Raw genomic sequence first — 16,644 nt, forward strand, 5'->3', positions numbered from 1 at the left:
CTGGTTAAGTCCATCACGGGTAAAGGGACCCTCCCCATTTGCGTGATACAATGTGGAGAAATATGACGGATATCAAGTTCACAATGGAAACCTATATGGTAGGTGACTTACTGTATTTTCCTCCAAAATAAGAGTAAACACTATCCCAATACAAAGTAGGCTACCGTTAGAAAACACAAAGTATGGTCTATTCTGTTGATAAATCTGTACAACGGTTGTTGGTCGCTCATAATGCAAGATGCAGACTGTAGGCTACACTGTAGGAGAGAATAAAAAGTAAAAACTCAGCGCACTGAATACTTGCGTCCCCTACAATTATTTGTTCTCAGTTAAGCGAACTTTACCATTATATATAGCTTGCATGTTTTGAAACAATTACAACACATGAGAGCACAACAATGGACTTACATACCGGACAAGTACACACAGGCCAATTACTGTATGTAACGTTAAGCGAAATAAGAAAACCCAACAGGAGACTTACCCTGAGTAAAAACCAAATCGTAGAAGTTGAACGCGAGAAGAAAAGTCACTATCTCAAAACACACATACATCTTATTGAAATCCTAAAGTGCATTGTGAAGGAAAAGACAATAAAAACACTGCCGCTTTGACAAGCTCCATGAGACCTTCTGTATCGGCGACATCAGCGACTGCGGCTCTCAGATGATCCGCTCATGTGCAGGCCGAACAGCGGCGGAGAAAGAGAACTTCTGGCCCTATGGTCACACGCAGAACATACTGGGCATGCGCAGACGGGAAAAAGCCCACCGGTCACAAGAGGGCAGGGTTAACCGTGACATGAGAACAGTATGATAATCCCGTTATTAATGCATGGGTGCGGTGTTATGGCCTAAAATGTTTTCAGTTTAAATCCAGAGATGTCAGCCAATTAGGCTATTTTAGGCCGTCATTGTAAATAATCATTTGTTCTTAAAACTGACTTGCCTAGTTAAATAAAGGTTAAATAAAATAAAAAAATATTGGAGTCAAGGTGATGCCTAGAAATATATGCACATCTTTTTCGTCATAAAATGTTAACTTTCATTCTTGCACAGACAAACAATTTCAATGTCTTTGTTCATTCACACAGAGTTTTCAACACATTGTTTCATATAAAAGTTTGAACTATAAGTCATCATGATTCTCCAGCAAAGCATTCTGCGTTCATTCTGCAATACACTATACAATGTGTAGCACAGTGAACGAGATAAAGAAACTATATGTTTGACCATCAAAATCAATGATGACAGCCTATACGTGGGGAAGCAACCATGTCAGCAATATTGAGACATCTGATTAGGGGAGATATAATGAAATATAATATGTTCAAATGAAAAACAACAACAGTGCATTTAGCACGGTCACCCAGGCGCTCTGCGCTCACAATGGGGCTAATGTTGAGAGGATGAACCATCCTCTGCTACCCTGGCCCCAGGGCTCGTATGACTGAACGAAAAGCCTCAGTTCAGATGCTTTGCCTGGGTCAAGTCTGCTGTGCGTTGCCATGGCCATGGGATTCTTCTAACTTTAATAGTTTCCTGCATTTATGCACTTTCTGTAGTTAAAAAAAAAAAAAAAAAGTAAAATGTTTTTTTCTTGAATGAAGATATACGGTAGATTCATGTATTAACGTCATGTATTTACACACGCGCAACGTTACCAAGTATAAACAATTCCCATTGATGTTTAAATAAAGTTTGATGGAATTCAGTTTACGCCATTAAATGTGTAGAATTGCAGGAAACTAACTGTTTAACGTCAATGTTTTCTCTTCGCTGTCAAGAGGAGGGCTGCTAAAAATAAGGGGGACCCGCGAGACACTGTGGCCCCCACCCCCATCAATGTTGCCCATTCGTTATTATTGTTTCATTCACTTCTCACCCCCCCCCCTGCTGCTGCTCCTCCTATGGACATTCCATCTGGGACAGTCTATGTTTTAGTAATCTAAATGTGTTATCACTGCACTTTCAACCAATTAAAAGACACAACAAAGTTGAAATGGGAATACAATGTCCAATGTGTTATCGCCGCGAATCGTCTAATAGCGGAACCAAATGACCTGGATTGCAGTTGAGAATACATTAAAAGTACATGGTGCATGTGTTAAATGCGGTTGGAGATTCTGTTCGGATATTTATGTTGTGAAGATCTCCACAAAACTGTAACCTTTGCACGCTATCTTGACCATGCACGCTTGCTATGATTACACAATAAGACTTTTATAGGTAGAGTAACCTTAAAATGTGGCCATGTATGAGTTGCTCATTTTAAGGTGGAATAAAAACAGATACAGTTGAAGTCAGAAGTTTACATACACCTTAGCCAAATACATTTAAACTCAGTTTTTCACAATTCCTGACATTTAATCCAAGTAAAAATTCCCTGTCTTAGGTCAGATAGGATCACCACTTTATTTTAAGAATGTGAAATGTCAGAATAATATTAGAGAGAATTCTTTATTTCAGCTTTTATTTCTTTCATCACATTCCCAGTGGGTCAGAAGTTTACATACACTCAATTAGTATTTGGTAGCATTGCCTTTAAATTGTTTAACTTGGGTCAAACGTTTCAGGAAGCCTTCCACAAGCTTCCCACAATATGTTGGGTGAATTTTGGCCCATTCCTCCTGACAGAGCTGGTGTAACTGAGTCAGGTTTGTAGGCATCCTTGCTCGCACACACTTTTTCAGTTCTGCACACAAATGTTCTATAGGATTGAGGTCAGGGCATTGTGATGGCCACTCCAATACCTTGACTTTGTTATCCTTAAGCCATTTTGCCACAACTTTGAAAGTATGCTTGGGGTCATTGTCCATTTGGAAGACCCATTTGCGACCAAGCTTTAACTTCCTGACTGATGTCTTGAGATGTTGCTTCAATATATCTACATCATTTTCCAAGCCTCATGATGCCATCGATTATGTTAAGTGCAGCAGTCCCTCCTGCAGAAAAGCACCCCCACAACATGATGCTGCCACCCCCATGCTTCACGGTTGGGATGGTGTTCTTCGGCTTGCAAGCCTCCCCCTTTGTCCTCCAAACATAACGATGGTCATTATGGCCATACAGTTATATTTTTAATTCGCCAGACCAGAGGACATTTCTCCAAAAAGTACGATATTTGTCCCCATGTGCAGTTGCAAACCGTAGTCTGGCTTTTTCTTATGGTGGTTTTGGAGCAGTGGCTTCTTCCTTGCTGAGCGGCCTTTCAGGTTATGTCGATATAGGACTCGTTTTACTGTGGATATAGATACTTTTGTACCTGTTTCCTCCAGCATCTTCACAAGGTCCTTTGCTGTTGTTCTGGGATTGATTTGCACTTTTCGCACCAAAGTACGTTCATTTCTAGGAGAGAGAACGTGTCTCCTTCCTGAGCGGTATGATGGCTGCGTGGTCCCATGGTGTTTATACTTGCGTACTATTGTTTGTACAGATGAACGTGGTACCTTCAGGCATTTGGGAATTGCTCCCAAGGATGAATCAGACTTGTGGGGACCTACAATTTCTTTCTGAGGTCTTGGCTGATTTCTTTTGATTTTCCCATGATGTCAAGCAAAGAGGCACTGAGTTTGAAGGTAGGCCTTGAAATACATCCACAGGTACACCTCCAATTGACTTAAATTATGTCAATTAGCCTATCAGAAGCTTCTAAAGCCATGACATCATTTTCTGGAATTTTCCAAGCTGTTTGATGGCACAGTCAACTTAGTGTATGTAAACTTCTGACCCACTGGAATTGTGATACAGTTAATTATTGTCACGCCCTGACCATAGAGAGCTTTTTATTCTCTATGTTGGTTAGGTCGGGGTGTGACTAGGGTGGCGTCATCTAGGTGTTTATATGTCTATCTTGGCCTGTTATGGTTCCCAATCAGAGGCAGCTGTTTATTGTTGTCTCTGATTGGGGATCATATTTAGGCAGCCATTTCCCCTTTGTGCTTTGTGGGATCTTGTCTAGGTACAGTTGCCTGTGAGCACTACTCTGAGCTTCACGTGTCGTTTAGTTTGTTCGCTTTATTGTTTTTTTGTTATTTGAGGTTTTTCTTCCTAATAAAAGGATGGAAACATACGACGCTGCATTTTGGTCCACTCCTTATTACAATCGTGACAATTATAAGTTAAATAATCTGTCTGTAAACAATTGTTGGAGAAATTACTTGTGTCATGCACAAAGTAGATGTCTTAACCATCTTGCCAAAACTATAGTTTGTTTAGAAATTTGTGGAGTGGTTGAAAAACTAGTTTTAATGACTCCAGTCTAAGTGTATGTAAACTTCCGACTTCAACTGTAAATTAGTTTGTAACATAGTAAATAGCCTAAAGTTAATTAAGGCTGTCTTACAAAAGTGATATGAAATTGTTTTAGGTTGACAACGCAACCAAATATCAACATTTAAAGGAGATGTATCTAGTGCTTGGATAGTTTCATCTGAGACACTGGCTTAATAATATTCTTTAACTTGTATTTTTGGTTTAGTTGGAGACATGAATCCAACATATCATTTGTTAACTTGTCGACAAGTTAAACGTCTATATAGTATTTTGCAAAAGTCATATTGAATTGTGTTTTGTTGCCAATGCAACCAAATATCAACATTTGAAGGAGATTTATATTTTGTGCCACTGACTTAGTCTGACTTTAATTCCAGTTTGTCTACAAATTAATAATTGATCTGTTGGATTCAAATCTCTAGCTCAACCAAAAATCTAAGTTAAAGAATAGGACTAAATTAAATTGAACTTTAAATAAGTTTGATTTGATTTAGTCCTATTCTTAAACTTATATTTTTGGTTGAGCTAGAGATTTGAATCCAACAGATCAAGTATTAACATCATAAATTATAAAATCAACCGAAGCGTGAAACCCTATATCTACACGGTATGTACTGTCTTTTAGTTGAACCCTGGGTTGAATGACTTCCCTAATTTGTGTGTGTGTGTGTGTGTGCGTGTGAGATCAATCAACCTGAAGGTGTTAAGGGAGAAATGCCTGTCTTTCAGCTCCTCATGGCCATCTCCAGTATTCAGTCCTCAGTCTCCCCCCAGGCAAATCTCCAGACCTTTCACCACCTGCTAGACAGTGTTATGATGTACGAGTACCTGTACGTGCAGTTCTACCACCATACTATTTCTGAAACACTGTCTGCTTGCCTGGATCTCTGGCGTCCTGTATGGGTGTGAACCAAATCCCCACATTTCCCCATTCCTGAGAAAGCAAACAGCACTCACAAAGACGTACTGATGAAGAGACAGATGTTTTGGCTGTGTCTTATCCAGGCACACAATCGACATGGATCAATCATTTGTGGGTAGCAATAGCAATTGTTTCCCAGTAAATTGCCTTATTTGTTATTCAAGTGTTTGGTTCTTTTTCCGCGTATGAGAGGACTGAATGAGATGAGGTCTCGAGTGGTGCTTTAAGAGTACTAGGAGTTTCCAATGCTGAAAAAGCTATTGAATATTTTATACAAAGATACCATAGGCCACCTGTGTCCCACTAGATCTGAGCTTGGTTGCTGTTCAAGTAGGCTACAGACTGTGGCTGGAATACCTCACTGGCTGTGTTCACACAGGCAGCACAATTCTGATTTACACAGGTTTTCCTATTCAGATACTTTTTGTCCAATTATTGGTCTTTTAACCAGTCAGATCAAATCTTTTGCCAAGACTTGGGTAAAAGATCAGAATTGGGCTGCATATATAAACTCTGCTATATTGTGTGATGTAGACTGGCAATGTACTTTGTGGCATAGAAAGTAATAATTAAAGTTATAGTTATGAACAAAATGGAACCAATTCAACCCCCATGGGAGTTTTTATAGCGTTTGTAACTTAAAGGGATAGTTGACCCAAATAACAAAATGACATGTTGGTTTGCTTACCCTGTAACCAGGGAAATAAAACCAAAGCTGAATGTCATACCTTGTCCACAGACAGGAAGTGGCGGAACTGGAGCTTTATACATGGGGTGGCCAAGGCTACTTTAGGGGGTCCATAGACCATGACAGAAAATTAGTGTGTAACCCTGACCTGGCATCTAAGGAGCATGAATGAATCCTATGATTTCTGATTAGAGGTAGAAGTGATAATTCACTTAACCCGGAGTTCTTCAATGTGGCAGATAGTGTGGTCCAGAAGGGTTACTTCACTAGAATTCTTTAACATACTATGAATAGTCAGTGTCTCTACCTCGGAACTGCAGCTCAATTTCTTTCTCTCTCTCTCTCTCTCTCACATACACACTACTGTACTCACATACTGGAGAGACTTGGGTCACTCTGTTTTCATGAATATACAATCTGGGTCTATAAGTGTTGAACATCCAAAACATTTTCAGCAGAGGTGGGACCAAGTCATTGTTTTACAAGTCACAAGTAAGTCTCAAGTCTGAGCACTCAAGTCCCAAGTCAAGTCCCAAGTCAAGTCCCAAGTCAAGACAGGCAAGTCCGAGTCAAGTCCCAAGTCAAGTCCCAAGTCAAAACAGGCAAGTCCGAGTCAAGTCCCAAGTCAAGACAGGCAAGTCCGAGTCAAGTCCCAAGGCAAGTCCGAGTCAAGTCCCAAGTCAAGACAGGCAAGTCCGAGTCAAGTCCCAAGCTTTGAGTTTGAGTCCTAAACATAATGTGCTCTTCACCAGATGTAATACCATTTCATATTTTTAACAAGAGTAATAGTTAGTATATTACATTTACACAAATCATGAATGCTTTTAAAAATATCTATATATTTCTTACTTTCCAAATAAACGTTATATTTCCATGGAAATACATGGGTAGCCATGAGAAAGACCCCCCCAATAGTGATCGACTATCGAGGATCGCAATCGGGCAATGTAGGCTTGTACACAGTCACCCAACCTTAACACACACACACACACACACACACACACACACACACACACACACACACACACACACACTCTCTCTCTGTGTGGTTACAGTAGGCTAACGTATGTCAATGGTTTTAGGAACAGCAGTAACATCAGGCAGTGTGTAGAGGCTCATTGATTTAACGTTACGTTAGCCTACATGATACACTAGTAAAGAATTCAAATATATAGCTGTCGGCTATATTAGCCACGACTTACCGTTCTTTGTGCAGCTTCAAATGTCGAACAAAGTTGTAAATTGTTGCGCCTCCGTCTGTAATTTTCTTTCCGCGTGTTTTGCAAGTTGCAATCCATTTTTTGTTGATACAGCGTCGTATTTATATCCAAAAATAATAATTTTGGGTATCATCTTTCCAAGGGCTCCATCTGAATTCACCCGCCGACATTCCTCTGCACTGCCACGCACAACTTTTTCTCAGCTGGCACAATTTGATTGGCTGCTGTCCGAATCAAACTGTAATCTGTTAAATGAAGAGTTGATGCATTGCACACTTTTTTAATAGCATCATTTTTTATATCTGGGCTTGGGGAGGGTATCAAGTCAGGTCGAGTCACAGGGCTCAAGTCCAAGTCAAGTCACGAGTCATTGGTGTTAAAGTCAAAGTCGAGTTGCAAGTCATCATATTTGTGACTCGAGTCTGACTCGAGTCCAAGTCATGTGACTCGAGTCCATACCTCTGATTTTCAGAAAATAAAGCTCAAGCACCAAGGAGATAAGATAGCATTTGTGTGTTACATAAATTGCACAGTTTATTTACAAAAAAGTACATTTACAAAAAAAACATACTGCAATTTGACATACCAGGTATCAAGCAGAAATGGGCTTGAAAAATATTTTTTTTTTTTATGCCCATCAATATGGGCTCATGGAAGGTTCTAGAAAGGTTCTAGAAACACAACAAGTCAAGGAGAGTAGACGGTCTGTCCCTTCCCACTGTTTTTACACTTATTTTGCAGTGCTCTGCAATCTCTTCAACCTCCTTCCATAGTTATCCAAAGTAACCCTCACTTCTGTAGTCCTGTAATGTGTCTGTAAGGGCACCTACTAGATCCACAGCCCTTGCCTCAGGCACTGATTTTACAGCATCGACAAGAACCAAATTCAAACAATGTGCATTACAGTGCACATAAAATGCAAATCTTGCACTGTTTTTAATCCGTGCAGACACACCAGAATGCTTTGCGCTCATGACGGATGCACCGTCATAGCCTTGCCCCACCAGATTATTTCTGTAGTCCAGACCATGTTTGTCAAGGCAATCAATGATCATTTTTGTGAGACCTGTTACATCTAAGCTTTCAGCTGGCTGAAAGTATAAAAAGCTTTTGTGGATGGCCCCCGTTGTCATAGAACCTCACAACTAAAGACGTGTTATTTTAAATCTTTGGTTTAATCTGAAATTACACTAAAAACGTCTTCCTTTTTCTCTTATTATTTACCGTTGTACCATCTCAGCTCAGCCCTCAAGAACTTCCTTCTAGATTTGTTGGCTTGTGTACTTAGCATTGCCACATGCATTCATCCTTTTCTCTACGAGAGGGTCATGCTTTGCTATTTCTTCTAAAATTGTCCAAAAATGACCCTTGTTGTGAGAGTCATAAGACTCTCGATGGCCTCTCTGCACTATATTTTGAGTGGCAGTTAATAGGCGCACATCTGCAATTGTTTTAATGTAAGTATAGTTTTCCTCCACTTTCTATTTCCGGTCCTCATTTATGACATCTAACATGGAGGAGTTGCTGTCAATAGCCCTTTTATGCTGATTCCAAGCATACATGGCATTGATATGATGCTCTGCCTTCGATTGGAGCTTAAACCCAGAATCATTAAACAGCTCCTTTTTCCAGTTACAAAAACCTGATTGTGATTCTGAAGGCAGATTCAGGTGTATTGGGCACAGAAAAATGCCTATAGATGAAACAATAAGTCGAATCTTGATTTACAGAATATTCAAGCCATGAATTGTCCTTTATACCAGGAGATGTTGAAAGCCCTTTTCCTAGTACCGTGCTGAGTTCTGGGAAATGTTTTCAAACACGGCTGTACAGGACCACCTTCTCTTGATCTTGAAATGCCGGAAATACACGTTAAATAATGTGTCATATCTCTATGGAAATGTATAATTAAGGGATCCACAAGATTAGATACTAACAGCTGCTAACTAAAATGTGTAGTTTAAAGTATAGGCCTGGCCTACCATTGGGTCCTTTTGGAACAGAAGTCTAATATCTCTACCTTTCTTTTCATGTTTAACTGACCCTATGCAAAAATAAGACAGTCTATGGTTACATCTAAGCATCCAATTACCCACATTTTAGTCCAATCTCAATCTTAATTACAAATATCCATCATCATAACTGTACCTTAAAATCAACTACCAGCCTAAGTTACTAGTTAGATCATAGCTAGCCCTACTCTGCAATAAGTAACTTAGCTAGCTATAATTTCAAACACCTTTACGATAGCAAACAGGCTATCTGCAAATTGGGGTAATCTTTTGAGTAACGTTAATAGATTGATAATAACAATTGTTCGTTTTGAGTTCAAGTACGAAAATCAAACTGAGTTAATGGATTTCAAATTGCTGAATGTTAACTTGCTGAACACTGACAGCTGTAGCCTACTAGTTACCCCACATTAGTTAAACATTGGTATACTGTAACTTACGACACTGCACTGTATATGCGCGTATTACTAGCACAAAACCTTAAAACTTACTCCAAATATGATGCTTTCGCCAATCATGAAAAGAGCTCGTGGAGATGTGAAAATATTCTCTCTTCTTCTTCTGTATGCTCTTCTTCTTCTTCTGTATGCTCTTCTTCTTCTTCTGTATGCTCTTCTTCTTCTTCTGTATGCTCTTCTTCTTCTTCTGTATGCTCTTCTTCTTCTGTATGCTCTTCTTCTTCTGTATGCTCTTCTTCTTCTTCTTCTGTATGCTCTTCTTCTTCTTCTATATGCTCTTCTTCTTCTTCTGTATGCTCTTCTTCTTCTGTATGCTCTTCTTCTTCTTCTGTATGCTCTTCTTCTTCTTCTGTATGCTCTTCTTCTTCTTCTGTATGCTCTTCTTCTTCTTCTGTATGCTCTTCTTCTTCTTCTGTATGCTCTTCTTCTTCTTCTGTATGCTCTTCTTCTGCCAGTAGCGAATTACATTTTGAGGTGGTACCCGGGGTGGCCAATCAGATGTCAGGGGTGTCCAGTGCCACCCCAGACACCACTCTGGCTCCGCCCCTGTTTGCAGGGTAAGGAAACCAATGTTTAATTTAGTAATTTTAGTAGTCTTTATACCAATCCAGACTTTTATTATAATATCACATTGCTACAGACTTTATTCTAATAGCAGATTACTATAGACTTTATGATAATACAGAATACTACAGACTTTTTGTAAGCCGTGTTGGACTGGGGGCATGTGTTAACCAGAGCAGTGAGAAATATGTGCAGAACCACTAAAGTCCTTATGGCCTACTACACAGGAACTGCCTACAGAAAATAAAGTGCCCTCTACTTTGTGGGCAGCCATTAAATTAGCCGGAACTCAATGATTGAGTCACATTTAATTTGAAATGCCATTGTAACTGCTGGGAGCACGCTTTGGAACTGCTGCAGCCCCCACGGTCACGTCTTGTACTCCATTATAATCACTGTTGTAACAGGAAACTCTTCCCCCGCTTTTATTGTGGTATGACCCACTCACAAGACAAATGAAAACTTATTTGAAAGAAAGTGTAACACTGGCTGCGTTTACACACGCAGCCCAATTCTGTTCTTGTTTCCACTAACTGGTCTTTTGACCAATCAACATCAGATCTTTTAACATCCTCTAATTTTCATAGCTGATCTGAATGGTAAAAAGACCAACTGGTGGAAAAAAAATATCTGAATTGGGCTGACTCTGAAAACGCAGTCTTAGGCAACAGTAAGGCAGCAAAACAGTTCAAATTCGGCAATGTGGTTTACACATGTATGCCGAGCATCGTCGCTCTCCCTCACTGCGCCAGGGTGGAGATTACAGAATAAGTAGTCACGGCTATATTTAGAGGGAGAAAACTGCGCGTGAAGCCCAGCCATAACCCACATTACCCTTTAATGAGCATGGAGCGCCTGCCATAATCACATTCTCTCTGCTAATGCAAACAAAGCAGGCCCTTTCCGACTGTTTAGAAATGCTACAGTAAGGCATGCTACAGAAAGTTATGCTAGAGTAAGGTATGCTACAGTAAGGTAGGCTGAAGTAAGGTATGCTACAGTAAGGTATGCTGAAGTAAGGTATGCTAGAGAATGTATGCTACAGTAAGGTATGCTACAGTAAGGTATGATGAAGTAAGGTATGCTAGAGAATGTATGCTAGAGTAAGGTATGCTAGAGTAAGGCATTCTACAGTAAGGCATGCTACAGTAAGATATGCTACGGTAAGGTATGCTACGGTAAGGTATGCTAGAGTAAGGTATGCTACAGAAAGGTATGCTACAGTAAGGTATGCTACAGTAAGGCATGCTACAGTAAGATATGCTACGGTAAGGTATGCTACGGTAAGGTATGCTACAGTAAGGCATGCTACAGTAAGATATGCTACGGTAAGGTATGCTACGGTAAGGTATGCTACAGTAAGGTATGCTAGAGTAAGGTATGCTAGAGTAAGGTATGCTACAGTAAGGTATGCTACAGTAAGGTATGCTACAGTAAGGCATGCTACAGTAAGATATGCTACGGTAAGGTATGCTACGGTAAGGTATGCTACAGTAAGGTATGCTAGAGTAAGGTATGCTAGAGTAAGGTATGCTACAGTAAAGCATGCTACGGTAAGGTATGCTACGGTAAGGTATGCTACGGTAAGGTATGCTATGGTAAGGTATGCTACAGAAAGGTATGCTACAGTAATGTATGCTACAGTAAGGTATGCTACAGTAAGGTATGCTACGGTAAGGTATGCTACGGTAAGGTATGCTACAGTAAGGTATGCTACAGTAAGGTATGCTACGGTAAGGTATGCTACAGTAAGGTATGCTAGAGTAAGGTATGCTACAGTAAGGCATGCTACAGTAAGGTATGCTACGGTAAGGTATGCTACGGTAAGGTATGCTAGAGTAAGGTATGCTACAGTAAGGTATTATACGGTAAGGTATGCTACAGTAAGGTATGCTACGGTAAGGTATGGGCCATATTGGATAGGTGAATGCAAGGGCTGTCACCTGTCCAGTCATTTCTAATTACTGACTACTTCAAGGCAGTGGAGGCTGCTGATGGGAGGACGGCTCATAATAATGTCTAAAACGGAGCAGATGGAATGGCATCAAACACATGGAAACCATTCCGTTCTGATCAATACCAAGAGCCTGTCCTCCCCAATTAAGGAGAGGAGAAGGGAAGGATTCAAACAGGGCCTGTGTCTCTGTAAAGCCCCCTACTGGAGTAAGGGGGAATTGCTAAAGACCCCGTTGAGCCTCCACACCACCACACCAGTACTGTCGTGTCTTTGCACCAAATTGACTACCATCACTAATTGACTCAGAGGCCTATCGCCTCTGACCAGAGAACATTGGCCGTCATATTCTGTTAATTTCCCGATGACTCTATGTGTTCAATCACCACCGTTCGTCGACACCCATCAGGTGATCAACAGCACCCAGTGTCACGGGAATGCAAAGAATATGATCAAGGACCTCAGCCACGGCCATTTCACCCCGCTACCATCTAGAAGGTGTAGACAGTAGAAGTGCATAAAAACTGGGACCGAGAGACTGATAAACAGCCTGTATCTCTAGGCTATCAGACTGTTAAACAGTCATCACTAGCCGGCCTCCACCCAGTACCATGCTCTGAACCATGATGTTTTTCAGCGGCAGGGAATGGGAGACTAGTCAGGATCGAGGCAAAGATGAACGGAGCAAAGTACAGAGAGATTCTTGATGAAAACCTGCTCAACAGTGATGCGGACCTCAGACTGGGGCAAAGGCTCACCTTCCAACAGGACAATGACCCTAAGCACACAGCCAAGACAATGCAGGAGTGGCTTTGGGACAAGTCTCTGAATGTCCTTGAGTGGCACAGCCAGAGCCCGGACTTGAACCCGATCGAACATCTCTGGAGAGACCTGAAAATAGCTGTGCAGCAACGCTCCACATCCAACCTGACAGAGCTTGAGAGGATCTGCAGAGAAGAATGGGAGACAGTCCCCAAATACAGGTGTGCCAAGCTTGTAGTGTCATACCCAAGAAGACTTGATGCTGTAATCGCTGCAAAAGCTGCTTCAACAAAGTACTGAGTAAAGGGTCTGAATACATATGGAAACGTAATAATTCCATTATATTTATAAACGAGCAAAAATGTCAAAAAACTTGTGACGTCATTATGGGGTATTGTGTGTAGATTGATGAGGGAAAAAACAATGTAATACATTTTAGAATAAGGCTGTAAAGTAACAACATTTGGAAAAAGTTAAGGGTTCTGAATATATATACACAAGCTCACAGAACAGGACCGCTCAGTGCTGACATGCGTAAAAACCGTCTGTCCTCACTACCGAGTTCCAAACTGCCTCTGGAAGCAATGTCAGCACAATAACTGCTTGTCGGGAGCTTCACAAAACCGTTTTCCATGGCCGAGCAGCTGCACACAAGCCTAAGGTCACCATGCGCAATGCCAAGCGTCGGCTGGAGTGGTGTAAAGCTCGCCGCCATTGGACTCTGGAGCAGTGGAAACGCGTTCTCTGGAGTGATTAATTACTCTTCACCATCTGGCAGTCCGACGGACGAATCTGGGTTTCGAGGATGCCAGGAGAACGCTACTTGCCCCAATGCATAGTTCCGACTGTAAAGTTTGGTGGAGGATGAATAATGGTCTGGGGCTGTTTGTCATGGTTCGGGCAAGGCCCTTTAGTTCCAGTGAAGGGAAATATTTTAATGCTACAGCATACAATTACATTCTAGAGGATTCTGTGATTCCAACTTTGTGGCAACAGTTAGGGGAAGACCCTTTCCTGTTTCAGCATGATAATGCCCCCATGCACAAAGCGAGGTCCATACAGAAATTGTTTGTTGAGGTCGGTGTGGAAGAACTTGGCTGGCCTGCACAGAGCCCTGACTTCAACCCCATGAAACACCTTTGGGATGAATTGGAACGCCGACTACGAGCCAGGCCTAATCACCCAACATCAGTACCTGACCTCACTAACGTTCTTGTGACTGAATGGAAGCAAGTCCCTGCAGCAATGTTCCAACATCTAGTGGAAAGCCTTCCCAGAAAAGTGGAGACTGTTATAGCAGCAAAGGGGGGGGGGGGGGGGGGGGGGGGGGGGGTCAACTCCATATTAATGCCAATGATTTTGGAATGAGATGTTCGACGAACAGGTGTCCACATACTTTTGCAATTGATATAGATCACAGTTGGATAACTGTTACAGTGCCATTTGGGTTGTTAATTGGCTTCGTTACGACAATTTCTATATATATATATATATATATATAAATGAAAAAGTGTACTTGTTTGACATTTTACTGCATTATTAGGAGCTAGTAACATAAGGATTTCGCTGAACCCGTTATAACATCTGCTAAACTGTGTACGCAACCAATAAAGTTTGATTTGATTTTGATCTACTACACACGGCTGATTGGTTGATGATCCGTATTGGTCCTGTCCTTTAACCACAGTACAGCCTCGACGTAACTGGGCCAGGCTTTCAAAACAGATATCAGACTCAGATTATTAAGAAAAGGAAAAACATTTTTAATCAATAAGCACCAATGATTGTATAAAATATACGCACTTATACTGATCAAATCTCTTATGAATTTCATAAGTTCAAAAAAAAAATTGTGGTGAATTTCTATGTGATTGGTGGAATTTATGTTGAATGAAGTCACATCTAACTAGCTACCTATCAAATCAAAATCATAGCGCCATAAAAGGAATGCTGTACAACAAAATAACAAAAAACTAAAACAGTCCCTGACAAACAATCTATAAATTACATACTTAACCTTAATCATTTGATTCATTCACGTTATGTGTAGTTACGGTATAAATAAGACGTTGAATTGAAATTAAATAGTGAGAGAAATTGTTGCTCAAATGAGAAATCACTGGAAGTAGAAACACATCTAATATAGTGCATCAGCATTTCTTTACTGATTTCTTTACTGAACACCTTTGTAGAATATGGGTGTTATGCACCCATGGAATGTGGGTGTGTGGAATGTGCTATTGGCCCTGGTCTAATGGAACAAACATCTCTTAAAGAATGACCTAATAGGACAAACAATAAACATGGCCAATCACTGGAAGACGAAAGGTGACATCTTGACTAGGAGAAACATCTGTAGTGAGAAATAATCTTGAAAGTTGGCTTGAAAAACTCCGCAAAGCCATGATTTGGAGCTGGTATCGACAGACAGTATCCGCTGTCTCATCTCAGTCAATCAACCAACCAATCAGAGGACGGGAGAGGAGGAATATGTTGATGACAATGATGAAATGTTCATAAAGGAATGTACATATATTTACACCTTTCCAGAGTGATAAAATGAAAGCAGATGGATGGGAGGAGGACGGAACGGTCTGCTAAACATGCTCTCTGGTCTCGATGCAAAGGACAATGAACTGGTTGTTACAGCTTTGTGCTTGCTGTCCCAGGAGGAAGCCTGAAGCTAGATTGGACGACTGGCCCATGATGGACATGTTGTCAGACTGCCACGAATTGCAGGACCGGTCTACCAATAGGTTGCCAAACGTATTGGAGCCATGCCAGATGCTCTTCTTAGGCCTGCGGGAGAGATAGATACACATATAATGGGAGAGTGTATGGATACAGCATATACAGAGGCACATGTACACACACCCCCACACATTAAAGTCGTACTGGCATACATAACAGATGTTCACGCAAACACCAATAAATAGTTTAAATCCCCTACCATGAAAAAATCTCTAAAAAACACACTTGAACTAATGTAGCCCCAAACTGAGCAGAGATACCCACCGATGTATGGATCGTTTTAATTCAACCCTTTTCCTGGCTGGAAAAGTACCAGGAAGGTCAAGTTTTATTTGTCACATGCACAAGTACAATGCTTTAGACTGTTGGGCCAGTAATGAAAGGTCGCTGGTTTGAATATCCAAGCCGACAATGTGAGCAAGACACTTAACCCTAATTTGCTCCAGGGTATCGCCGGACGGCTGACCCTGTAAAACAAGACATTTCAGTGCACCTATCCGGTGTGTGACAACAAACATTATTTTTGCAAGCGCTACCCAACAGTACAGTTATCAATATCAGAATAGTATAACTAATAAAAAATAAAAGAATAACAGAAACCTATATACAGGGTCAGTGTAGTACCAACATCTACAATGCGCAGGGATCTGAATTTAGAAAACTGAATTAAAAAACTGAATTTGAATGGATGTGATAAATTGAATATATAAAACTTTGGTCAACTTGAAATTATAATTTGTAAACTTGATACACAGACAATGAATGCAGATGCTACCATATTGAAACTGAATATATACATTTTGAATTTAAAATATTAAATTACATTTAAATGGTATTTGAAAACTGAATGCAATATTAATTCATTCAAATCATGAAATTCAAGTTCTATTTATGAATTCAATGATTCAATTTGTGCAGTACAAATTCAAAGATATCGAATTAAAACGCAGTATCTTAATACAAATGTAAAAAATATTGAATTAAAATACAGTTTCCGTTGGCACTGAAATCTCTTCATACAGATGCGACCTCAACATAA

The 16,644-nt window shown here is 40.5% G+C and overlaps 1 protein-coding gene across 1 annotated transcript in view; it reads right to left on the reverse strand.

Moving 5' to 3' along the window:
* Positions 1 to 14,644: 14,644 nt before the first annotated feature.
* LOC120027913 (collagen alpha-1(XVIII) chain-like) overlaps positions 14,645 to 16,644 on the reverse strand; it is a 66,970-nt gene continuing 64,970 nt past the window's right edge. The window contains exon 34 of the mRNA XM_038973008.1: positions 14,645 to 15,653. Within this exon, the coding sequence (XP_038828936.1) occupies positions 15,452 to 15,653 (202 nt within the window). The 3' untranslated portion in view covers positions 14,645 to 15,451. The remainder of the gene's footprint in view (positions 15,654 to 16,644) is intronic.

Source organism: Salvelinus namaycush, chromosome 33 (assembly GCF_016432855.1).
Source record: "Salvelinus namaycush isolate Seneca chromosome 33, SaNama_1.0, whole genome shotgun sequence".
Taxonomy (NCBI): domain Eukaryota; kingdom Metazoa; phylum Chordata; class Actinopteri; order Salmoniformes; family Salmonidae; genus Salvelinus; species Salvelinus namaycush.